The 26,868-nt window shown below is 43.0% G+C and overlaps 1 protein-coding gene across 2 annotated transcripts in view; it reads left to right on the top strand.

Moving 5' to 3' along the window:
- BLNK (B cell linker) overlaps positions 1-26,868 on the top strand; it is an 82,249-nt gene that overhangs the window by 38,464 nt on the left and 16,917 nt on the right. For both annotated transcript variants that reach the window (XM_046652204.1, XM_046652205.1), the window contains exons 5-9: positions 3,188-3,344; positions 6,200-6,363; positions 12,018-12,099; positions 13,347-13,418; positions 26,732-26,804. In XM_046652204.1, coding sequence (XP_046508160.1) covers positions 3,188-3,344; positions 6,200-6,363; positions 12,018-12,099; positions 13,347-13,418; positions 26,732-26,804 — 548 coding nt within the window. The remainder of the gene's footprint in view (positions 1-3,187; positions 3,345-6,199; positions 6,364-12,017; positions 12,100-13,346; positions 13,419-26,731; positions 26,805-26,868) is intronic.

The following is a 26,868-nucleotide window of genomic DNA, read 5'->3' as shown; positions in this document are numbered from 1 at the left end:
CACTCAGTGGCCCAGTGGAATGAGCACCCAGGACTCTGGTCCAGTGCCCAGAATTGAGCCTAAGCCCAGCTCCGCGCTGTGTACACCACCCAGAGTTTATTCGGAGAATTAGGAGATGGGAGTTCCTCTCTTTTCACCTGCAGAGAAAAGATCTTTTAAAAGAGGGGAAGAGATGGCCTCTCTGCGAGTCACTGGGACATGGAATTCCTCCTTGGCGGGGCAGCCTCTGATCCCCTAGAAGCACTGCTGCTGCGCCCCCTGCTGGCTGCATGCGCCGGGTCACATCTGTGGCAAAGTTAAGAAGCTGGTCCACATTCACCAGGAAGCCAAGAAAATTGAGCTTGCTCGCTCGCTGGATAAAAAGAGCACGCATGGGGACTTAGAAAACACAAAATGAAACCAGCCTGGAGAGGAGAGAGTGACTCGTGTCCCAAAGTCGAACAACCAAAATTAAGGTGCCGGCTATAACAAGGACTGAGTGAACGTCCCCATTTTCTGCTGGTATTCAGAGTACTCACAGTTATTTTTACCTTATCGGATTCCCATTGCACACAGAATGAAATCTAGGCTTGTTGCTGAGGCCTCCAGCCTGATGAAATCCAGCCCCTGCAGACATGTCCAGCCTTCCACACACCCTCTCAGCAGGGCCTTGCTCATCACACCCCAGCACACAGGCCTGCCCTCAGTTCCTACAATAGACGGAGGTCCTGCCTGCCTCAGGAATTCAGACTCATGGTCCCTGGGCAGGCGAAGGAAGAAGGGAAGAGAGGAGAAACCAAAGAACGCCCCCATTCTTCCTCCCTTTGTGGGTTCCTTCTTGTCCTTCAGGCTTGGCTTAAACGTCTCCTTCCCAGGAAGACCTTTTCAGCACCCGCATCCAAGGTGGATCCTTTCCTCCCACGACTCTCTGTCTCAGGACCCTGGTCATTCCCCTAAGTGCATCCATCGCCAGTGATAGCTATTTTATCTGTTTGACCATCTACTTCTCATTATTCACTATTTGTTTGTCACTGGTCTCCCCTGCTAGAACGCAAGTTCTGTGAGGGCAGGGACTGTGCTCAGAGTCAAGCACAATGCCTGGCTTGTAGTAGGTGCTCAATAAATATTAATTGAATGAATGAATGAATGAATGGACAATTCGAAAAGGTTTTTATCTGATGACACATCCCTTCTTCAAAGTTTCCATCAGATTGTCCACCGTATTGCACTTGCTCAAATACTGAATGAATGAATGACTTTTTTTTGCCAGAATTTAGCATAATTTCAGGGAAAGGAGATTTTTTTTTAATTGTCTCAGAAGTTTGAACAGATTTCGCTTTTTATTCTCTTGATAAAAAGGCATTCAGCGCATTCGACTGTATTGGAGGGGAGTGTCCTAAGCCCCTCATGCTGGACTAGACTAGCCTTGGGAAGCCAAGCTCTTGCCCTCTTAAGCCCCCTGCCCCCGCCGGGGCCATCCTTTCACTCCCACTCCACCTCCAAGGCCCCCTTCCTAAGAATACCCATTGGCTTCTCCAGAACACAGATTGCAGACTCAAATTATTCAACTCTTCTGTGCCTCTGTTTCCTTGACTATAAAATGGGATTTTAGAAAAACTGTCTCAGGGGCTGGCCCAGTGGTGTAGTGGTTAAGTTTGTATGCTCTGCTTCAGCAGCCTGGGATTCATGGGTTCAGATCCCAGCCACAGACCTACATACTGCTCATCAAGCCATGCTGTGGTGGCGTCCTACATATAAAATAGAGGAAGACTGGCACAGATGTTAGCTCAGGGCCAATCTTCCTCACCAAAAAAACCCAAAAAAAACCCCCTATCTCATATGATTATGGTGAAGAGTAAATGAGGTATGCAGTGCATAGAAATTCAGTTATAATAATTATTATTATTATCATTATCCTATTCAGCCTAATTTCATATTCATGTTCAGGAAGGATGATTGAGCTTCCCCCACCCCGCCAAATCTGCTATTCCTGAGATAGGGGTTTGGGAAAATCCTCCCTACAGGAACTTCTTACCTCACCCCTTCCTGTCCCTTCCTGGCTCTCCCCGTCTAGGGCTCCTAGCTCCTTTCGTTCCCTCTCCCAACACTCCTCCAGCCACCTCAGGAAAAGCTGTCTTTGCAGCCCCCTTTCTCGTTCCCTACCTACTCTCCAACCCATTCTTCTCCTCTCTCCCCATCTCCTTGTGGACTGAGGAGGAAAGCACAGTCCTCACTCATGTATTCATGCATTCATTCCAAACATACTGAGCTCCCATCATGTGCGGCCATTACAGGCCCTGAGGACACAGCAATGAAGGAAGCACTGCACCTGCACCACGCTTTACCTGCATCGATGTTGCACAATTGCAAGTGAAAGGAGACAGGCCAAAAGGCAGGTGCATCACCCATTCATTGGAAAGTCATGCACGGATCCTGCATTGTGTCAGGCACTCTGTGGGGTCAGTGGACACAGAGTAAGTCCTGAATCAAATACATCCTCCACACGAATATATGTATGTACACTCTACACATAAACTATCTTGAACAAAGTGCACAAGGACTGGTAACGCTGCCTCTGGGGAGAGGAACTGAGAGAGCAGCCGAGAGGGAGACTTTACTCTAGATCCTTCTAGACTGTTTGAACTTTAGACCATGTCAGCGTATTTTTCAATATTGACTTATATTAAAAAAAAGAAAGAAAGAGAATGGACTCTGGGTCAGTTTGAAGCCTGGCCCCTGCAGCTTGCCAGCTCTGTTTAAAAAAATTTTTTTAGAAGCCTCATCTCCTCAGAGGTATCTATATTTCTGGGCATCCCCTTACCCTCTCCTTCTTACACTTACTTTTTCCTCAACCATCAGCAGTCATGATAAATAAAACCTATTAGTTATTCTATTTTATTGAGCCCTTTTTCTATCTTTTTAGAATATATTTTATCTCCTACTGTTCTTTGACAACACACAAAGTTTCAGCCACTCTTCGGGTTAAATGGTCCAGCGTTCCCCCAGGATAGTGGTCAAGGCAATAAACTCTGTAGGCAGAAAGGCCTGGCTTCCACTGAGCTTTGCCTCTTCATGGCTCCCTAACCTTGGTTAGCCAGCCTCCCCAAGCCTTGCTTCCTTACGTTGGGGGAGCAGCTGTGACCCCCTAAGGCAGGAGCTGCCCTGACCACTGGGTACAGAGCCCTGAGCATGGTGTCTGCACTTGCAGGACAGCGACTATGAAAACCCAGACGAGCACTCGGACTCAGAGATGTACGTGCTGCCCGCCGAGGAGACTGGGGACGATAGTTATGAGCCGCCGCCCGCTGAGCAGGAGACGAGGACAGTTCATCCAGCCCTGCCCTTCACCAGGGGCGAGTACATAGGTGAGGCACCCCCCCAGACCCTGGGCGCTCAGCCTTCCGCACAGGGGGAGGTAGGGGAAGGCCGAGGTTGCGGGATGGTGGGCATCTCCCACTCTCACCACCTCCAAGCTGGTCATCTGGTCACTCACCGGTAATGGAGCGCCAGCTGGAAAGCTTACCCATTTGAAGGGGAAAGATATGCTTCCTAAATCGGGAATATGAAAAACAGGCAGAAATAAAATGAGCATGCCCTGATGGTTGCTCAACCCCATCCCCACCCCAAAACTCGGCAGTCCATGAGAAATCAACCCTGAGATTAGTTCCTGCTTCTCTTCGAGCTTCCTGCACACAAGCTTCTGGAATTTCTCTTAAGACGTCTGTACAGAATAAGGATGACCTTCAAGGATCCCAGTGTGTGCTAACGCCCCTCCTTCCTCCACGCCTGCCCCCTCGCTGGCAGGCCAGACACACTGAGTCTAGACAGTGGATTTTTAACTATGGATGGGGATGAGGGCAAAGAATGCTAAGCTTAGAATTAGCCTCATAGGTTAAACGGACGCAGCTCAGCTCTGGCCTCCAGGCCTGAGTGTGGCTTTTAATGTCACCCAAGAAGTCAGTGTTACCATCTTATCAGGTGACCAAGTTCAGCAAAGGTGAGGAGCAAAGCGTGCCCATTATGATGATGGTGATGCCAGCGTTTGTACAGAGCATCCCTACGTGTAAAGGGCTCCATGTCCATTGTCACTGCCATTAACTGCCTCTCTATGGGTACCAGGCACTGCCCCTCGCTTCATGCCACAATTAATCTATTGAGTACCTAGTGTGTGCCAGAGCTCGGCTGAGCACTGAGCATCCAGCAGCGGGCAAGGCAGACATTCTCCCAGACCTTTTACAGTTTCCAGTTTAGTGCTTTACACTCATGGCCTACTTCACCCTCTCAAGGATCTTATGAAAGAGGTATTCACCCCCACTTCACCCAGGAAGAAAGTGAGGCTCAGAGGAGTGAACTAACGGGCCAAGATTTTATAAGTGATAGAGATGGGATGCGAGCCGGGCCCCTGAGCCCCCAAGAGCCCATGCTCTTCACCGCTCTGCTCTGCACACCGCCCACCATGTTTGGTAAACCACCTTGTTCAATCATTAGAACAACCCTGGGAAGGACGGGGCTGCATTATGCCCATCTTACAGACCAGGAAAATGCAATTTCAGGGTGGTTAAGTGGCTCATTCAAGGGCTTTGTCTTCTGTGTTTTGCTACTTCTGATGGGCTTAAATCTGACTTTAAGAAATCTAAGTAAACTCCAAGAGCTGCAAATAAAACTACAAAAACCCACAGAGTCATATGCACAGCAAAATGGATGCTCTAGTGCCTGAGCACAGCTACACCACCCAGAAAGAGGCTGCTGAGAGGACATCAGATGTGAAGTTAACCACACACCTTCAACAAGGCAGAAGTGCAGGCTGAGGGCAAGAGCAGACACCAGGAGGGGAGCAGAGATGGGGTATGACAGGCAGGAGCGGCTGCATTGAGCTCGAGCTCAGCTCAGGGTGGGCTGTGGCAGGAGGAAGCAGCAGGAAGCCAATAATGCAGCACCAAGGCCAGTGGAGGCGCCTGTGCTGTTCCCAGCACGGGGAGCAGGCCAGGTTATCCTTGTGCTGAGATTTTCCTTAATGTATCAGTCCAAATCCACGCTCACAGCATCGTCTGGGTCGACCCCACATTGCCTAAGCCCTCCACCGCATCACATAGATAATACTAGTTCTATTAATTAGGCATTGACTCTGCCAGACACACTGCTCCTCCTGCCTTCAGTGCTTCCCTCCTAATCCCTACAATAATTCTCTGAGGTGGAGATTATGATCCTCAGTTTAAAAATGAGGAATATGAGTCCCAGAGAGGTTGAATAATGAATAATTAGCCCAAAGGGGAGCAACTAGCGAGTGGCAGAGCAGGGGACTGAACCCTGGGCCATTTGGCCTAATACCTGCTGAGGACAGCCCTGGACCAGCGGGAATCACGGGTTCTCCATGATTTGAGGGAATTCATGGAGGGGAGGAAGGTGTAGCTCACCCACGTGAGTAGTCACAACCCTAAACACACCTTAGAATAACCTGGGGGACTTTTAAATCCTATAATGCCAGGTTGCTCCCCAGAAGTTCAAACCAGTAGCACTGCGGTGGGGCCTGGGCCTGGGCATGTTTTAAGGCTCCCAGGTAGTTCTTATGTGAAACCAGGATTGAGAATTACTGCATTTAAGGGTTCAGGGGGCAAAGTGAACCGCCCCCCTTAGACCCCCACCCCGCCAAGGTCATCGTCCCCTCTGTTCCACCGAGTGCTGGGCTGTCATCTCTCCTGGGTCCAAGGTTCTCCATTACCCTCCTGGGGAAATGGTTTGGTTTTTTTTTTTTTTGGAGGAAGATTACCCCTGAGCTAACTACTACCAATCCTCCTCTTTTTGCTGTGGAAGACTGGCCCTGACCTAACATTCGTGCCCATCTTCCTCTACTTTATATATGAGACGCCCACCACAGTATGGCTTTTTTGCCAAGGGTGCCATGTCTGCACACGGGATCTGAACTGGCGAACCCCAGGCTGCACCGAAGGTGCTCACTTAACCGCTGCGCCACCCAGCCGGCCCCTGGGGAAATATTTTTGATGAGGACATTCTTCTGGTTTTTATAATGTAAGTCAATGAATGGGCCATTGAAATTTTTGCCTAAAATGTCATTTTACTCTTTAAAGGAATGCCCCGATTAACAACTTGTAGCTACACAGATGCCCATGGCTTTGTACTTTTCTAGATCACAGCGGCTTCCACCCAGGGAATGAGCCAGAGCCCCTTCATCTTGTGCTTTGTTATTCTTGTTCCTTTCAAGACAATCGATCAAGCCAGAGGCAGTCTCCACCCTTCAGCAAGACCCTTCCCAGTAAGCCCAGCTGGCCTTCGGCAAAGGCGAGGCTGACCTCCACTCTGCCAGCTCCGACTTCTCTTCAGAGACCTCAAATCCCACCCAAACCCAAAGAACTTCTCGAGGACGAGGTAAAGTAAATGTGTCCGGAAGGTTTCCCAGACCGAGTGGGAGGCAGGATGCAGGGGGCGAGGCCAGGACAGACGGTCCGGCCTCCAGCGTGTCTTCCTTCCTGCGTGTCTTCCTTCCTCCGTGCCCTGCTCCCTCCCCGGCCAGCACTAACTACCCTGCCCCACTAACTCTCCACTGTTAGGCTGAAAGGATGCTTTTTTCTCTAACAATGGCATACGTGGCCTCATTTTAAGCATTTTCATTTACGAGGCGTATAGCATAAATGTCAACGCCGGATCTGTGCCCCTTTTATTGTCCCCTGTTTCTCTCCTCTCGGTTTCCTGTGAATCTCTCTTTCCTCCGTAAGTTATTCCGTCTTTATTCTCCTTTGCTTCTCTGCCCGGTCCCACCTCGCTTTCTTTCCCCACCTTCTTTTCTCTCTGCCTCTCCACTTTCCTCCTCTCAGGTGCAGAGGGGTGCGGTGGGATGCATAATGGAAACCCCTGGTCTGTAGAGGGACCCTGCACAACCCGTAGAAGAGCTGACCCCTCACTTCCCTGTGGCAGCTCTTGCTTCTCACTCCCTTTCCCTAGCCCCTGGTATCCAGGGACCCACCTTTACAGATTGTCTGGGACCCAGGTCTGGGTTTATCTCACCAATCTCCTCTCTGTCAGCACCTTGCTTTATATGAGTCTTATTCGCTGTGGAATTGCTCCCGTTTGAAAATGAACAGGTAAGCTCATTCAGACTGTTGTCGGAATGACTGATAAAGTCTAATATGTTGTGGCTCCCAGAGGTACTTGCCCTGGACTTGGGGCAAGCCAGATAACACACAGAGGGATTCTGTGTGTCATATATATAGGATTCCTTTCCACCATATTCTAGATTCTTTACAAAATCCAGTTTTCTAGTTTCTCCTGAAAACTGAAGGCCTGGCAACACTGGGCCAGCCATGGCCTCAAAGCAACTAGGCCTCATGGCAACCCTCCAGCTCAGCTGTGAATCCTGGTCCCTGTTCCCATCTATCGCGGTCCCCACTACTCATTACAAGGCATGCACACACCTTACTCTGCACATGCCCGCATTACTATTCCCTGCCTGCTCCTGTAAGCAACTTAGTTTATGACCTCTGCTCTAGAGATACTTTAATTCAGAAAGTCAGCTGACTAAGAGAGAGTGTGGTTTGTCAGTCTCCAGTCTGTCATCTCAGAGGTGATGCTGTCCTTTCAGGGTGAGAAGAGGGTGGCAAGGAGAAGCTGAGCAGGGGACAGATTGGGGAGAACAGCTGTTAGGGTCTCGCTGTGAATTCTTCCAGCACCCAGCAAGTCCATGTGAAGATATCAATTCAGACACAGAATACAAATGAATACTGTGGATTATGTAAGGCTCTCCATTTCTGTGAATAACTGAGAGTGGGCCCCAGTGGGGAGAGGCAGAGTTTTGCTAACAGTAGCTTTGTGGAGGTGGCTCAGGCAAGTTTGAACCAGGGGGAAAAGGAGAAGTATAGAGGAGGCACATTCTGGAATGGGCAGATGGACAACCAAGATAAGAAGGAGGTAAAAATAGAAAAAAGAAGCCAACATTAAGATCTGACTGAGCCATTAGATAGGAAAAGAAGTCAAGTACAAGCATAAATGAAAATGTTTAGCTCTGCCATACAGGTTACAGGAAAAATACGGGGGTGTAGGCTAACCAGAGAGTTGGAGATGGGACAATGACGCGTAGGAGGAAGGAGCAACTGTGCTCTAAGGATGAGAGTGGCTAACATTTGACAAGTGCCACGTATCAGCTCGTGTTCTGAGTACTGTATATATATTATCTCATTAAATCCTCACAACAACCCTATGAAGTGTGTACAATTACCATCCCCATTTTACATATGAGGAAACGGTACAGATGAGGTGCAAAGGGGTTGAAAAGCGCATCCAAGTTCACAGAGGTAAATGGTAAAGCAGGCATTTGAACCCAAATAATGAACTCAGGTGCTAAACAGCTATCCTGTATCCTTTCTCCAGCATCCCCCGAGGCAAGACTAGCTTATAATTCAGCACAAATGTGCCAGGCACTTGGTGCCCAAAGAAGACCTGGTATTTGTCCTTATAGGGCTTCAGTCTGGTGGTTTTGTGTGACCTTGGACAGATTACTCAACTTCTCTCAAGTTCTGCATATGTAAAAGGAGGATAAACATTCTTAACTTAGTAGGAAGGTGTTATTGTAAGAATTTAATAAAATAGTATTTGTAAAACTATTATATGCTTACATGAGCTGTAATAAGGAAGAAACTCATTTGGGCATTTAATAGCTAATCTAAATGATTCTCGATAAGCAATGGGAAAGTGAAAACAAGACGAATCTGTGGCACTCTTATTTTTCAAATCTGTAGTCTGGGGGAAGGCAAACTGTAAATGCCTATAGCAAGTGTCTTACTACTTAATATCTAGACATTGGAGTTGACCTAAGATAATTTTTTAAATAATCATCTATTTATTTTTAAATGATGCCACTGTAAAAACTAAAGAAGACTTTCTAATGGCATGTGGGTGGTAGTGGAATAACCTACCCAGCTCCAAAAGATCAATCACTGATGCATCTACAGCTAGGTTTTTGTGATGTAAACATGGAAAATAGAGTTTTAACATATGCATTTTATTTTATGCAGTACATAAAACACTGCAGCAATGCGAAGGTGGACATGTTAGGACACAAATTGTGATGGTTCTTGATGATTTGCTTATTTTGCCAGGCAACAACTTTAAAGCTTTGAATTTCAATTGAATTGAATTGCTGGAAATATACATTATACATTTTTTCTCCTTAAATCCCATAATAAGGAGCGGGAAGGTGGTGGGGAGGGAAAGAACTACAAACAGAATTTGTTGGAATTGGATTAAGTCTCTTTCTCTATCTTTGCTCTTTTAAACTAAAAATTTCTCAACTCCAGAAATATCATTACTCTAAACAGGTCAGATTCTAGACCTTGCAGATAAACCATCTTCTACCTGTAATCAAGTACTACAGAACAAACAAATGCAAAATTGAGAATTCAGAGGAAAGAATAAATTTTGAGGTGGTGAAGTAAGATTAAGAAAGTTTGGGTGGCGGCGTGGTGCTTCCAAGTTCCCTATATCCATTCAGATATTATTGCTGAGTGCCAATACCAATGTTCTGTGTTCAGCTATAAGATACTTGAAGATTTTGTTGACTACAGGCTTTGAGAGGATGGGCAGGTCCCCCTGGGAGCTCAGCCTCTCCTCTCACAGGAACTGGCCCCTGGGAGAGAAGCTGGGCTCTGACAACTTGTCACTCTGGCCACAAGCTAATCCAGAGAGATAGACCCATGGAACCAAAAGGGTCCTACAGGGATGCTGAAGCCACTCAACATCCACATTTTTCAAAGCTGCTAAGTCAACCTCTTTCCAGCCTTAGCCATTTGGTCAAATTTCACTTCAATTCAGTGAGGCTCTTAACTGCTCTGGGAACACATATACAGACAAGGAAGAGTCTTTTAGGGGTTCACTGGCCTCACTGTGTTAGAAGTTCATGGTCTAACACAGTGAGGCCAGTGACATAACAGAGGTGAGGACAAGGTTCCTTGCACCACAGAGGAGCAAGTGGTCACCTCCAATTGACAGGGTCCAGGAAGACTTCTGATGATTCAGTGATTTACCCCAAGTCATAAACCAGAAAAGAGCCTAGCAAGGATATCCCCCCAGATCTGTCTGATTCCAAATCCTCATCTCCTTCAGCCAGGTTGTTTCTGAATGTGACTGAGAAATTGAGATACTGCATGAGTAGAACCACCTGGTCCCTCTTGGCCAGATTTAGAAGAGAAAAAAGAGATGAGAAATAGCAATTAAATAAAAAAAAGGGTATAAATAAGACAGAAGGAGTAAAGGAAGGAAGCAAGCAAGCAAGGAAGGAAGGAAGGAAGGTACTCAAAAGTAGTGGGGACTCGGTTCTTGAACTGTAATCCTGTCTCTACCACCTTTTTACTATGAGAACTCGAGCAAGCTACGTAACTTATCTCTTCCTGTTTCTTCAAGTTTCTTGATCTTAAATGGAGCTGATAGTGGTGGCTACCTTATTGGATTGTTATAAGGATTAAGTGAGATAACACATGTAAAATACTTAGAAGAGCACCTGGCAATAAGTGCTCAATAAATGTTTGGTTTTTGTTTTTCCTGGTACCCATCTTGGCTACCCATCAAGACAGGTTGTAAAAACCACTTTGGAGATCTGGTTACCTCATTTGATTATTAATATAAAATCCCTCCCTCCCTATATTTATAGTTAATTGATTATTGACAAAGGTGCCAAGACAATTCAATGGGGAAAGAATAGTTTTTAAACTACCTTTAAACTAGTTTTATGGTACTAAGATACTGTATACCCACATGCAAAAGAATGAAATTGGACCCCTGTCTCACACTATATACAAAAATTAACCAAAAATGTATCATAGACCCAAATGTAAGAACTAAAATTACAAAACTCTTAGAGAAAAACATAGGTATAAATCTTTATGGCTTTGGGATAGCCAAACATTTCTTAGATACAACACCAAAAGCACAAGCAACAAAAGAAAAAATAGATAAAATGGACTTCAAAATTTAAAACTTTTGACCTAAAAATGATACCACTAGGAAAGTAAAAAGACAGTCTACAGAATGGGAGAATTTTTTTCCCAATTATATATCTGAGCAGAGACTTATGACTAGAACATTTAAAGAACTCTGATAACCCAATAATAAAAAAGATAACCCAATTAAAAATGAGCAAAGAAGTTGAATAGACTTTTCTTCAAATAAATGGCCAATAAGTACACAAAAAAGATGCTCAACATCATTAACCATCAGGGAAATGCAAATCAAAGCCACAGTGAGATACCACTTCACACCTACAAGGATCTACAAGGATAATAAAAAAGACAGACAATAAAAAGTATTGGTGAACATGTGGAGAAATTAGAACCCTCATACATTGCTGATGGGGATGAAAAATGGTGCAGCCACTTTGGAAAACAGTTTGGCAGTTCCTGAAACTGTTAAACATAGAGCTACGATACGACCCAGGAACTCCACCACTATGTATATTCCCAAGAGAAATATACATCTACAGAAAAATTTGTACATGAATGTTCATAGCAACATTATTCATAATAGCCAAAAAGTGGAGACAACTCAAATGTCCACCAATGGATAAACAAAATGTGGTATATTCATACTATGGAATATTATTTGGCCATAAAAAAAGAAAAGAAGTAGCAATACATACTACAACAGGGCTGAAACTTGGAATCATTATGCCAGGTGAAAGAAGTCGCAAAAGACTACATATTGTATGATTCCAGTTATATGTAATGCCCAGAATGGGCAAATCTAGAGACAGAAAGTAGATTAGTGGTTGACTAGGTAAGGGGAAGGGGTTGATGAAGAGTGGCTAATGGGTACAGGGTTCCTTTTGGGGGTGATGAAAATGTTCTAAAATTATATTGCTGTGATGTTGCACAACTCTGTGAATATACCAAAACCCACCAACTTATACACTTTCTATATGAGAATTTAATAGTATGTGAATTGTATCTCAATAAAGATTTTTTTTAAAACCACTCCTTCCTATGCAGCAAGCCATGAATGGATAGCATCCTCCTCATTTATTTCTGCAATTCTTTTAGGCTGACTATGTGGTCCCTGTGGAAGATGAAGATGAAAACTATATTCATCCCACAGAAAGCAGTTCGCTCCCATCTGAAAAAGGTAAGAGTTTGTAGTTTTGAGCACTGAAAACTTCTAGCAGTTGATGGGGGCATACAAGACTATTTGGTAGCAAGCAGTGAGGGGCTTGGAAGTGATGGTGCCCAGGCCTCTCTCCTCTGTGGTCACAGCCTTTGCCTTCTTTGGCTGGTCAAGCAGAGAGCAACAGTGAGCACCCATCTCTGTGATTCATAGCCTTTACCCCTCTTCCTCCATCCTCTTCCATGATTTGATGATCCCATCTCAAATTGTGAAAGCACCTAGGTTCTTATCCTGAGCTCCTCACTTAGAATAGATTTCTCATAAACCCTAATACTCACAAAGTCATCAGCCGCCACGTTGGCCTTACAAATATTGCACCAGGAACAAATTTCCACAGAGGACTGAAAAAATAAGGATATGCTCTGAGTCCTGATTCTTTAAATTTAGTGTTGTCTCAGGCCCACAAGAAATGTTTCATTTGTAAACCGTTGGCAGAATAACAAATGCAATTACAAACAAATTATGTTAAAAATCCAGGGCCACATACCCTCAGGTCAGGCGTGGAGCAGTCCATCTTTACTCTGGATGTAGTTTCTGTGGAGAATAGAATCCTGCATAAGCGATGCCTCTTCAAGTAACATATTCATCTAATAAACTCCACTCCAAAGCAGCAGTACTAGTTTCTACTCTGTCGTCATGTCGCAGCCCTCTCCTGCACTCCCTAAGTATCACCAACAGCTTCAACACTCACCTGAATCCCTGAGCCACCCATCACCATGAAACAATAAATACATGTTAAACCACCGCCTCCCCTAAACTCCACAAAATCCTGGAGAAATCGTATGTGTTGCATGTGGCAGGGGAAGTGGGGCTATCAGTTGGGCTCCTCCACCATTAGGTTCAATACACTGCTCCTGATTTTACAAAAAACAAAACTTTCATCTCCCGGACCTCCAGTTTGGCAAAAGAAATTCCAAGCCAGTATTCACTTTAACAAAACGCCTATCATAAAATAATTTGATTAGTCCTTTAATCATTAATACATTCATTCTAAAGATATTTCTTCTGGGAAGGCTTCTTTTAATGGCTTGTGTGTTTAATAAGCGTGTCTCATTCTTTGCACATGCCCTTTCTGACCCATCATTCCCACGATGCATTTTTCCATAAGTGTGATTCTCCCTCTGTAGACTGTATTGTGTCTGTGTGTGTCTGGGAGCATACTGTATGTATATGTGTATTAAACACATTTGTATATTTGTCTGTTTAAGCTCCCATGGTGAATAGATCAATCAAGCCAAATAACTCCTCAAAGCCAGCCTCTTCTCCAGGGACAACTTCGGGTAAAGTATATGCGTGATTCGGTGGGGTTTTTTGTTTTTTATTGTGAGATGATTGCATTTGTGGGTTTGGTTTTTAATCTGTTTGAAATAAGACAAACAACTCAGAGCACTTATTAGTCAATAATCCCTTGTATTTCCAAATGTCTCAATAAATGGTAATAGAGAACTTATCCTCATCCACTGTCTCGTGGCACCAGTATTGAAGGGACTCTCACTCCTGGCAAGTCCTGGTTTTCATCCCACCTCACTGGGTACTTGGCTCACTTCTCCTCCTTCTCCCTTCCACTGGCTGAGGATGTCTGCGGGGCTCAGCCCTCAGCCCTCCACTCTTCTTGCAGAATATAGTGTTGGCTAAGAGCTTGGATTTTGAGCCAGACAGACCTAGGTTGGAATCCCAGTGCTCCCAGTTACAGCTGTCCCACTATGGGCTTGTACTTCACTTTCCGAGCATCTATTTTCTCGTCTGTAAACGGAGATAAAGCCCCTGCCCTGTGACAGGAGAATTCTGAAATTGTGAATGGGAAACTCTTCACGCACTGCCTGGCACGCAGTACGTGCTCAGTAGAGTATTATTTTCTGTTTCTGTAGAGTTCATGCATTCTTCTGGGTGCACTTCTCTTGTCTAAGCTGATCACTCTCTGGTGTCCAATCTTGACCTCATTTCCCTTTTGAAGACCTTGACGCTCCCACCACCTCAAGCTCAAGGCATCCCTCACCAAAGTCTAAACTCATCACCTCCCTACCCTTTGGATGTCCCTCTTCCTCTTTGCATGTCAGCCTCCAGGCTGCGTCTCTATGCCTATGTTCTTTCCAAAGCCTGCAATTTCTTTTTCCTGAGTTCACCCTTCCATTTTAGTTGCCACCACCCTATTGCAGTCTTTCTTTACTTTATCACCTCACACCTTCTTGTTTGCGAGAGTCCCCTATCCACATCCCTGCCGCTAGGATCTTTCCCCAGTCACTAGACTGAGCTTCTGAATGCCTCCAAATGTTGCCAGTTTCATCCCATTACAAAGTTAGTTTTTACCATGTCACCCCTACCCGAACCATGAACACTCAGTGGTTCCTCATTGTCTCCTTTAGGGTTTGGCAACCCCAAGACCGAGGCCCACAGTGCTGGGTGGTGCCCACACTCCCACCCTATTACAGCACAGAGAGGTACAGGAGCCTCCTCTCCGGTGTTCCCTCCTTCTCCCTCTCCCCTCCCCTCCATCTCTCTCTCTGTCTCTGTCTGTCTGTCTGTCTGTCTGTCTCTCTCTCACACACACACACACACACACACACTCTTTTCTCCCAGAGCTGAAGACTGAACACAAGAGATTAGGAGACTGAACTCTGCTTCCAGGGACATACTCCCTGAGAGAAAATGAAAGAAGAAGATTTTTTTTTTTATTGAGGTCACAATAGTTTATAACATTGTGAAATTTCAGTTGTACATTATTATTTGTCAGTCACCATGTAAATGTTCCCCTTTACCCATTATGCCCACCCCCAAACCCCCTTCCCTCTGGTAACCACCAATCTGTTCTTTTTGTCCATGTGATAGTTTATCTTCCACATATGAGTGAAATCATATGGTGTTTGTCTTTCTCTGTCTGGCTTATTTCACTTAACATCATACTCTCAAAGTCCATCCATGTTGTTGTGAATGGGATGATTTCATCTTTTTTATGGCTGAATAGTATTCCATTGTGTGTGTGTGTGTGTGTGTGTGTGTGTGTGTGTGTGTGTGTGTGTATACGTGACATCTTCTTTATCCAATCATCAGTCGATGGCCACTTAGGTTACTTCCACATCTTGGCTACTTTGAATAATGCTGCAATGGATATAGAGATGCATAAGTGTCTTTGAATTGTTGATTTTAAGTTCTTTGGATAAATACCCAGTAGTGGGATAGCTGAGTTGTATGGTATTTCTATTGTTAATTTTTTGAGAAATCTCCATAATGTTTTCCATAGTGGCTGCACCAATTTGCATTCCCACCAGCAGTGTATGAGGCTTCCCTTTTCTCCCCATCCTCTCCAACATTTGTTACTTTTCGTCTTGGTGATTATAGCCATTCTAACGGTGTAAAGTGATATCTCAGTGTAGTTTGATTTGCATTTCCCTGATAATTAGTAACGTTGAATATCTTTTCATGTGCCTGTTGCCCATCTGTATATCTTCTTTGGAGAAATGTCTGTTCAGATCCTCTGCCCATTTTTTGATGAAGTTGTTTGTTTTTTTTATTGAGTTGTGTGAGTTATTTGTATATTTTGGAGATTAACCCCTTGTCAGACATGTGGTTTGCCAAGTATTTTCTCCCAGTTTGTGGGTTGTCTTTTCATTTTGTTGATGGTTTCCTTTGCTTTGCAGAAGCTTGTTAGTCTGATGAAGTCCCATTTGTTTATTTTTTCTTTTGTTTCCTTTGCGTAAGTAGACATGGTATTTGAAAATATTCTTCTAAGACCCATGTCAAAGAATATACTGACTATATATTCTTCTAGGAGTTTTATGGTTTTAGGTCTTACCTTCAAGTCTTTAATCCATTTTGAATTAATTTTTGTGTATGGTGAAAGATAATGGTCTACTTTCATTCTTTTGCATGTGGCTGTCCAGTTTTCCCAAGACTATTTATTGAAGAGACTTTCCTTTCTCCATTGTATGTTCTTGTCTTAGCTCTTTGTCGAAGATTATCCGTCTGTAGATGTGTGGTTTTATTTTTGGGCTTTCAATTCTGTTCCACTGATCTGTGTGTCTGTTTTCATACCAGTATCATGCTGTTTTGATTACTATAGCTTTGCAGTATATTTTGAAGTCAGGGATTGTGATGCCTCTAGCTTTGTTCTTTTTTCTCAGGATTACTTTAGCTATTCAGGATCTTTTGTTGCCCCATATGAATTTTAGGATTCTTTGTCCTATTTCCATGAAGAATGTCAGTGGGATTCTGATTGGGATTGCATTGAACCTGCAGATTGCTTTAGGTAGTATGGACATTTTAATTTTGCTTATTCTTCCAATCCATGTGCATGGAATATCTTTCCATTTCTTTATGTTGTCATCGATTTCTTTCAATAATGTCTTATAGTTTTCATTGTATACATCTTTCACCTCCTTGGTTAAATTTGTTCCTAGATATTTTATTCTTTTTGTTGCGATTGTAAATGGGATTGTATTCTTGAGTTCTCTTTCTTTTAGCTTGTTATTAGAGTATAGAAATGCAACTGATTTTTGTAAGTTGATTTTGTACCCTGCAACTTTGCTGTAGTTGCTGATTATTTCTAATAGTTTTCCAATGGGCTTTTTAGGGTTTTCTATACATAAAATCATGTCATTTGCAAACAGTGAGAGTTTCACTTCTTCATTGCCAATTTGCATACCCTTTATTTCTTTTTCTTGCCTAATTGCTCTGGCCAAACCTCCAGTACTATGTTAATATAAACAGCAGTGATAGTGGGCACCCTTGTCTTGTTGCTGTTCTCAGAGGGATGGCTTTCAGTTTTTCTCCATTGAGTATGATGTTGGCTGTGAGTTTGTCATATATAGCCTTTATTATGTTGAGATACTTTCCTTCTATACTCATTTTACTGAGAGTTCTTATCATATGGATGCTGGATCTTGTTAAATGCTTTCTCTGCATCTGTTGAGATGATCATGTGGTTTTTATTCCTCATTTTGTTAATGTGGTGTATCACATTGATTGATTTGCAGATGTCGAACCATCCCTGCATCCCTGGTATAAATCCCACTTGATCATGGTGTATGATCCTTTTAATGTATTGTTGTATTTGGTTTGCCAATATTTTGTTGAGGATTTTTGCATCTACGTTCATCAGCGGTATTGGCCTGTAATTTTCCTTCTTTGTGTTGTCCTTGTCTGGCTTTGGGATCAGGGTGATGTTGACCTCATAAAATGTGTTCGGAAGTGTTCTGTCTTCTTCAATTTTTTGGAAGAGTTTGAGAAGGATAGGTATTAAATCTTCTTTGAATGTTTTTTAGGATTCTCCAGAGAAGCCATCTGGTCCTGGACTTTTATTTTTTGGGAGGTTTTTGGTTACTGTTTCAATCTCTTTACTTGTAATTGGTCTATTCAGATTCTCTATTTCTTCTTGATTCAGTTTTGGGAGGTTATGAGTCTAAGAATTTATTCATTTCTTCTAGATTGTCCAATTTGTTGGTATATCATTTTTTCATAGTATTCTCTTATAATCCTTTGTATTTCTGTGGTATCTGTTGTAATTTCTCCTTTTTCATTTCTAATTTTATTTATTTGAGGCTTCTCTCTTTTGTTTTTAGTGACTCTGTCTAAGGGTTTGTCAATTTTGCTTATCTTCTCAAAGAACTAGCTCTTAGTTTCATTGATCCTTTCTACTGTTTTTTGTTTGTTTGTTTGTTTCAATTTCATTTATTTCTGCTCTAATTTTTATTATTTCCCTCCTTCTGCTGACTTTGGGCTTTGTTTGTTCTTCTTTTTCTAGTTCTTTTAGCTGTAGTTTAAGGTTGCTTATTTGAGAGTTTCCTTGTTTGTTAAGGTGGGAACTGCTTTTGCTGCATCCCATGTGATTTGGTATGGTGTATTTTCATTTTCATTTGTCTCCAGATATTTTTTGATTTTTCCTTTAATTCTGTGATCCATTGGTTGTTCAGTAGCATGTTGTTTAGTCTCCACATATTTGTCACTTTCCTAGCTTTTTTCTTGTAGTTGATTTCTAGTTTCATAGCATTATGGTCAGAAAAGATGCTTGATGTGATTTCAATGTTCTTAAATTTGAGGCTCGCCTTGTTTCCCAACATATGGTCTATCTTTGAGAATGTCCCATGTGCACTTGAGAAGAATGTGTATTCTGGTGTTTTGGGATGGAGTGTTCTATATATATCTATTAAGTCCATCTGGTCTAGTTTTTCATTTAGTTCCACTATTTCTTTATTGACTTTCTGTCTGGCTGACCTATTCTTTAATGTAAGTGGGGTGTTAAGGTCCCCTACTATTATTGTGTTGCTGTTAATATCTCCTTTTAGGCTTGTTAATAATTGCTTTATGTACTTTGGTGCTCCTGTGTTGTGTGCATATATATTTATAAGTGTTATGTCCTCTTGGTGGAGTATCCTTTTATCATTATATATTGTCCCTCTTTGTCTTTCATTGCCTTTTTTATCTTGAAATCTACTTTGTCTGATATAAGTATGGCAACACCTGTTTTCTTTTGTTTGCCATTAGCTTGGAGTATTGTCTTCCATCCCTTCACTCTGAGCCTGTGTTTGTCTTTAGAGCTGAGATGTGCTTCCTGGAGGCAGCATATTGTTGGGTCTTGTTTTTTAATCCATCCAGCCACTCTGTGTCTTTTGATTGGAGAATTCAATCCATTTACATTTAGAGTGATTATTGATATATGAGGGCCTAATGCTGCCCTTTTATCACTTGTTTTCTGGCTGTTCTGTATTTCCCTTGTTTTTTGTCCCATGTATTCAGACTGCCAATTCAGTTTGGTAGTTGTCTATGATTGTTTTCTCAGTTTTCCCTTTATTTATCATTTTTGTCTCTGTTCTGATTATTTGTTTAGTGGTTACTGTGAGGTTTGTGTAAAAGATCTTGTAGTTGAGATAGTCCATTTTCTGATAGCCTCTTATTTCCTTAGTCTAAGCTGTTTCCATCCCTTTTCTCTTCCCCTTCTAAGTTATTCTTGTCACAACTTATTCCGTTTTGTGTTGTGAGTTTGTGATTAAAATGATGAGATTATAGTTATTTTCAATATTTTCCTTCCCTTTATCTTTAACATTATAATTAAGTGTTTGCTAACCTGATCTGATAGAGAGCTGCAATTTTCTGATTTTGTCTGCCTATTTTTCCACTTGTTCAAGGCTTTGTAAACCCTTTTTTGTTTGTTTGTTTCAGCTATGAGGACCTTCTTGATCATTTCTTGTGGTGGGGGGGGGTCTTGTGGCAATGAACTCCCTCAGGTTTTGTTTATCTGGGAAAGTTTTTATTTCTCCATCATTTCTGAAGGATGTTTTCACTGGATAGAGTATTCTTGGCTGAAAGGTTTTGTCTTTCAAAATTTTTGAATATATTATTCCACTCTCTACTAGCCTGCAAGGTTTCTGCTGAGAAATCCGCTGAAAGCATGATAGGGGTTCCTTTGTAAGTTATTTTCTTCTGCCTTGCTGCCCTTAGTATTTTTTCTTTGTCATTTACTTTTGCCAGTTTTACTAACATATGCCTTGGAGAAGGTCATTTTACATTGATGTAATTAGGAGTTCTATTTAGCTTCTTTTACTTGTAATTCCAGCTCCTTCCCCAGGTTTGGGAAGTTATCAGCTATTATTTCTTTGAACAAGCTTTCTGCTCCTTCCTCCTCCTTGTCTTCCTCTGGAATACCTATAATCCTTATGTTGCATTTCCTAATTGAGTCAAATATTTCTTGGAGAATTTCTTCATTTCTTTTTAGTCTTAGTTCTCTCTCCTCCTCCATCTGAAGCACTTATATATTTCTGTCCTCCTAACTGCTAATTCTGTCCTCCATAATATCAGCTCTATTATTCAAGGACTCCTGATTTTTCTTTATCTCATTCATTGTATTTTTCATTTCCAACATTTATGAGTGGTTTTCTTTATCATTTCAGTCTCTTTTGTGAAGAATTCCCTCTGTTCATTAATTTATTCCTGATTTCATTGAACTGTCCTTAATTTTCTTGTAACTTGTTGAATTTTCTTATGATAGCTATTTTGAATTCTCTAGCATTTAGATTGTAAATTTCTGTGGCTTCAGGATTGATTTCTGGATGCTTGTCATTTTCCTTCTGGTCTGGAGTATTAACATATTTCTTCATACTATTTGATGGGGTGGATTTGTGCTTTCACGTAGCGATAGTATCTGGTCACAAATTCCACCTGCTGCCACTGGGAGTGTGGTCAGGAACTATGTATTCTGAGCCTGCCACAATCCCTGGTATCTGTGCCTGTCTTTTGGAATCTATGCTGACAGGGCCCATCTACGATTGCCTGCCCATGCTGCTGCTTTACAAACACATGCACATGCACTCTGGTGGGGGTCCCTCACTCTGGCCAACCTGCTGAGCTGGTGCACTGGGCAGGGGGAGGGGTGCTTTCTTTCATGTGCACAATCCCCAAGTGGTTCTCGCTCTGCCCTCACTATCTGCTCTCCTGGGGTGCTGGCTTGATGTAGACAGCCCTGAAATTGCTTAGCCTCCTCTGTGTGGGGCTTTCCCATGGCTCGGAGACAATTCTTAGAGTGAAGGCATTCCTGTGGAGAGCTGCCCCTCTCCTTTTCCCTTTCAGAGCTGCACACAGTCCCTCACCCTGGGTTGCTGCTGGGGAGAGAGAGGAGATCCCCTTACCTCCTTCTACTTCCTCCCGGGGGGATCCAACACCTCCACCTTCAGATGTATGGCTGTGTGGGTCTCTCAGATGTCTATTGTGTTGTTTGAATGTCCTCTATTGGTTTATGAACGTCCTTCTCATTGTACCTTAGGGGGAACAGTCTAAGGGAAGAGCTCACTCTGTCATGGTGCTCAAGAAGAGTATTTTTTAATCTTTTCCAAGACTCATTATGTATGCAATCATGCATCTTCTTCACAAGTTCTTATTTTACTTATCCTCTCCCTTGGATAACATAGGCTTTTTATATTTGGGGAGTGGAGGTCAGAATGATCTTATTGAGCTAATCTTAACTTCTGGGAACAAATGTCAACACACCAACCTAAAACACAATGGCAAGGTTGCTTTGGTCCCAGCTGAAATGGAGACTCTTGACTCATGATAACTCAGGAGAAGGGCTCTTATTATTCGAACAGAAAGCATTTCATTGAAACAGATAAATGAAGACCTAATCTCTCCTTTAGAAGAATAGTTTAATAATCTCTGATGTTTGCATCTTAAAATACTCTTCTTACCTTACAAGGACTTCCTCTTCCTAAGACACACCCAATACTCCAATCACTCTGTATTTCATGGGTCCTGCCTTTTGGTCTTTGTTGTATTCTCACTTTTATGCCACCAAATCCTACCAGTCCATCAAGGCCCAGCTTGAGATCTTCCCCTCCAGGAAGAATCCTATGGTTTCTGTAGCCCTGGGAGAGTTCTCCTTTGCCATAAGTCTCATCTCACTTATACTCAGCCTATGCCTGTTACCTAATTACTTTGTGTCTCAGTCTAATCTCCCTAAGTACGTTGCAAGCTCCTTGGAGACATTACCTTAAATGTCACTTGCTCAGGAAGCCTTTCCTGACTCCACATTGGGCTAGATCCCTTTCTTGTGCACCCCTATATTACCCTGCACTGCCCCTTTATCTCCTGATCCCTGCGGAGATCCCTGTCTTTCCGATAAGACTCTCAGCTCCATGTCTTGCTCACAGCTGTGTTTCCAGGGCCTAGGCAGGACTTGGCTCAGAGTAGGTGCTGAAATGGTGGATGGGTCAGTTAGTTGAGAGAGTGAATGAGTCCCCCAAAACTGGCTATATTTAAGGAATCACATGGCACCACCATGAGGGCATTAGCCCATTGGATTTATTATTTGTTAGTTTTCTATTAATCTAGTAAAGCTATATTTTAATATTAGAGGCATTGATGAAGAAACCAAATCTGAACAAGAAAATAATTTCCTGGTTATGTGATTGTTGGATACAGACGAGGGAAAGTACAGAAAGAGGGAGGAAGTGAGATAATTTGGGAGGGACAAACCTGAACAGTTAGAGTAAGTTTCTGAGAATACAAACAGTAGAATTTTCAGAAATGGTTTTTATAAAAGGAATAATCAGACTACTTGCCTGTGTCTTTGAATAACCATCTATTAGCCTTTAAAGGGTCAGATAGTGCCCTGACAGGCATCATGAAAGTGCTAAGGTTTCAGGTTGGAGTTTCTGTCAAAGTACCACACCTTGACACTCACCTCTGGTTAATGTTGCTTTGGCTCTTTGATGGCTAATAAGGTGCTCGCTGAGGATTACATAGTGAATTAGATGCAGTGATGGACTCTGTTCTCTCCGTTGTGTTTCACACTGAGAAGAACAGTTGCAACGCTTAGCACAGACTCCAAAGCCAGAAGGTTCAGGTCCTGGCTCTGACACTTACTAGGTGCTGGACTTCTAACAAGCTAAGTAATCTCTCTGTTTCTTAGTTTCCTCCTCTGAAAAATGGAGGAGAAAATGGCACCTACACCTAGGGGCATTGGGAGAATTAAGTGAGTAAATACATATGAATCATATTCATAAAATGATGGCTCTTTGGTATTTATTATCATTATTATTCAGAATCCCTTGTTTAACCTGCCTTGATTCACGACCAGTCTGTCAGAGCACCCTGTACAGATCTTAGGAAACAATTGTGTTTCTTTCTTTCCATATAAAGTTTACTCTAAATTAGGGTTTCTCAACATCAGCACAATTGGCACCTGGGGCTAGATAATTCTTTGTGTGAGGGCCGTCCTGTGCATCATAGGATGTTTAGCAGCATCCCGTGGCCTCCGCCCTAGATGCCAATAGAATCCCCTACCCCAGTAATGATAAGCAAAGATGTCTGCAGATATTGCCAGATGTCCCAAGGGGAGAGGGGCAAAATCACTCCCAGTTAAGAACTACTGGTCTAGACAAACTGAAAGACTGAAGCCCATTGTGATTTATCTCTAAGTGAGCACTTAGAAGAAGGTGGTGCAACCTCTGGCTGATTTGTAGCTTTTGTCAGAAGAGGGTAGACAGGGCATGTATTTCTGAACTTCCTCTACGTAAATAGGATTTTAAAGTATTCTATCTCCTTATGTCATAAAATAGGGCAAGGGATTTTGAACTTACAATTCCCTGCTAATATGCAAGTTGAATTTTACCTGTAGCCCAAATTGCTCTAGAGTAGCCCAAATTGTTCTGGATTGGTTAAATTAAATCTCCTTATTTTTTAAGGGTTTGCGCAGTGCCTAAGAGTAAGGGGTGCTTCAGCAGGTGTGCAAGCCCCACTAATGATAATAGGGTTTCTATAACAGTTAAAATAGAGTTGAATCGGAAGGGCTTTATAGTGTCAACATTGAGATTGTTACGCTAAACTTACCAACATTGTACGTAAAACTGAAAAGAGAATGATGCATAAATATACTATGTGGTAGAGGACAAAATAAGGGTAAATTGATTTCCCAGTTGAGAAACTCAGGTAAGCACCAGCTTTGTGCAAAGCCTGTGCTATTAAATCAAACATTAACATAATTTTTTGCTCAATACAATTAAAACAAATCTAAGTTTTCTCTTTTATTATTGTGCTTTTGAGTACATCTCCCTCTCTCACATTCCCAGTTTATATCTTGGAGTATTCTAGCCAAGAATTTGGCTTTGCCAGAAATCAAGGATCCTGGCAGTGACGTGGGTACCACGTTGTCCTACCCCAGCCATACCCCTGGGTCTGAGATCAGGCCCAGAGCAGCAGAAAGGGTCACTGGCCTGTGAAATAGAAGAGTCATTCTCCATCCTCCCATGGGTGTCCACAAAAGCACCCCTCTGTTTCACTAATTTTTCCCCGCATAAGGGAGAAGCAGCAAGCGAATCTAACATGCCAAGTCATGCACCGAAGGAACATTAGGAGGCACTGACTCAAGTGGCCTTGGTTTTCAACCCCAGCCTTCCCACTTAACCTCTCTGAGCTTCTGTTTGCTCACTTGATGTTAGGCGAGGCTTGGAGATGGCACATTTAAGGTACCTGGCACGGTGCCCAGCACCTAGAGATACTGTGGTGGTTGACAACAAGATAACAAAACAAAAATGGCAATAATCATATTTACTGACACCCTTTAGGAGTTATAATTTATATCTCATAAAACTCACTCATTTTACATGTATAGTTCAATATTTTTGGTAAATCATTACATTTACAGAGTTTTGTAACCATCACTACGATCCAGTTTTAGAACATTTTCAAGCCCACACCAACTCCAAAAGAGCCTTTATGCTCGTTTGTGGTCAATGCTGTTCCTACCTCCCAGCCCCAAGCAACTGCTGATCTGCTTTCTGTTGCTATAGATTTGCCTTTTCTGGACATTTCATATAGATAGAGTTATACAATATCTAGTCTTTTCCATCTGACTCCTTTCACTTAGCGTAATGTTTTTGACCCTCAAATATTTTCAATCCCTTTCCAGCTATATTACTTCATATTTGGCTAATTCTTTACATTTCAAAGTTACCCTATTATCTTACTACAATAACTCTGAGTTAGGTAAGGTAGGTGGTGGTGTCCCCATTTCACAGAGGGGGAAACTGAGGCATGGTGGCTCCTAAGAGGTCACCTGCCAGTCTGGTAGCAGAGAAATAACTAGAACCCTGTCTTCCTGATGCGAGACCATAGATTTTCCACAGTGCTAATACTCTACCACCACAGAGGAGAGCAGGCGTGCCCCTCCCTCTCTGATGGCAGAAGTTATTTATGGGGAGAGATGGGGAAAGGAAGATGTGGGCAGACTGAAGATATGAAGGGAAGGGAAGCTTAGCAGAAAAGCCAGGCAGTAGATATGACAATGATAACATACCCAGGCCAAATGAGCTCTAGGCATTTGAGAAGAGGGAAAACCCCTGGGGGGAAGTTCTGAATTAGACCTTCTTTCTACTTCCTTATTTTTCAGACAAGGGTTTTTCTTCCCCCTTCCTCGAAATCTATGAGTAGCCAAGGGTATTTTAACAGCGTCAATCTCAAGTGTTGAGAATTTGACAAAGGATATCAGTTTGACACACTAGCTAACGAAACACAGTTGGACTCATACTACATCTTCACATGACATTTCAGTTTGTTGTCACATGAAATGTTAATGTTAAAAGTTCCAAACGTAGCCTCTTTCTCAAAATGTTTTTAAAAGTCACATCTAGGCCAGGTAACATGTAAGTAGGAGCTACCTTGGAGGGGGCATTCCTCCACGGGGGGCAGGGGAAGGCTGCTGCCTGGAATCCTGCCACCCACGCTTGGCCACTGCTCTCATTCATGACTGCCTATGGAAATTAGCCCTACGTGATAATTGTGTGTAGAGAAAGAGTAGATGGGCTCTGAGTGAAAGCCTGAAGGCCTCTCTCTAGTAAAGTACATGAGAATGAACTTTATCATCTCTATTTTTAATACTTTTGAGGGCTTTTTGTCATTTTTGTGTTTGGAATAGGTGGTTCTGTCAGATGAGGTGGCATGGGGTCACATGTCTTCTCCTGTTAGAAATTCCCGGAGGGCAGAGGCCCATGTCTACTTCTTGACCTCTTCCACACCCTAACATAGTGCCTCCATGTGCTTTCACATACTAGGTTCTCAACAATTCTTGGTAATTGATTATTACTTAATTGTTTACTTGTGTGTGCTCTGTCTTGCAAACTAAAACAATACATACTGAGGGCAGGTCCCCTCTATATTTGTAGAGTATCTCCTAAAAGTCCCTTAGGAATTATGGACTTATGAATGTAGTAGGTTCTTAATAAAATATTTATTCAGTTCTGTTTATTTCAATAGAGAACCATTGTCTCACTGAGCAGTACTGTCCAGGCAGGCGAGCCTCGGCCTGAGAGGAGGCAGCTAGGAGACGCTGAGGGGAGCTGGCTTAGCTTCTGGCCTCTCCACCTCTGGGTCTGCTCTCTATCCCAGCAGCGATGCTCTGCCTCTCTCTGCCTCTCTCCATCTTCCTTTCTCATAATGATTTTCTGGCTTGTATCTTCAGGTAGGGGGAGAGGAAACTAGGTGCAGTGGGCAAGGCCCTCTGGGTCTCTTCTGTGACTTCAGAAGATGAGATTTGGGCAGTAGCTTGCCACTTGTCACAATTTGTTTATTTGTGCAATGGGTAAAGGCCCTGAGAACTCAGAGATGAATGAATGGGTATCCTCCAAATGTGAAGTTTGGTGTATGTACTGTATTCACGTGTGGTTATGAATGAGCAATGTCTATGTGTGGGTATCAGGAGTGGCGGGTCTGTGCATCTCTGTGTGTCTCTGTCTCATTTGTGCAGTGTATACAGATGCAGGTGTGAGCTCTTGGCTCCCTCCCATAGGAACCCCTGTGGGACTCTCACTGAGCCCACAGAGTCAGGGGCTCTGGACTTGTCCCATGGGGGGAAAAAAGAAGGTCATGTAGAAATGTTAAGATCGCGTCCCTAATTCACATTCTAGTTCTGAGCTTATAAACTGACATTTTTAAAATGTTTTATCCCCTTTGCCTACAGGTTTTCCCCAGTAGCTTCACTGTATATGCTTAACTGATACTGAAAGTAACAAAAAGTATGCATGTATTTCTGAGCCTGCTGGAAAGGCCAGCCTCACTGCGACCATCAGCCCCAGGTTCAGGACTTGGAGACTGACCTGTGTATTTGTTTGTGCAGGTCGAAACAGTGGGGTCTGGGACTCTAAGTCATCTTCTCTGCCCGCTGCGCCATCCCCACTGCCCAGGGCCGGGTGAGTACCTGCTGCAGGGAAGCAGCTGTGAGATTTGAGTGGATGGTCTCACCACTGCTGTGAG

The sequence above is a fragment of the Equus quagga genome, chromosome 2 (genome assembly GCF_021613505.1).
Source record: "Equus quagga isolate Etosha38 chromosome 2, UCLA_HA_Equagga_1.0, whole genome shotgun sequence".
In the NCBI taxonomy this organism is placed as follows: Eukaryota; Metazoa; Chordata; class Mammalia; order Perissodactyla; family Equidae; genus Equus; species Equus quagga.
This window is presented reverse-complemented; position numbering and strand designations above follow the sequence as displayed.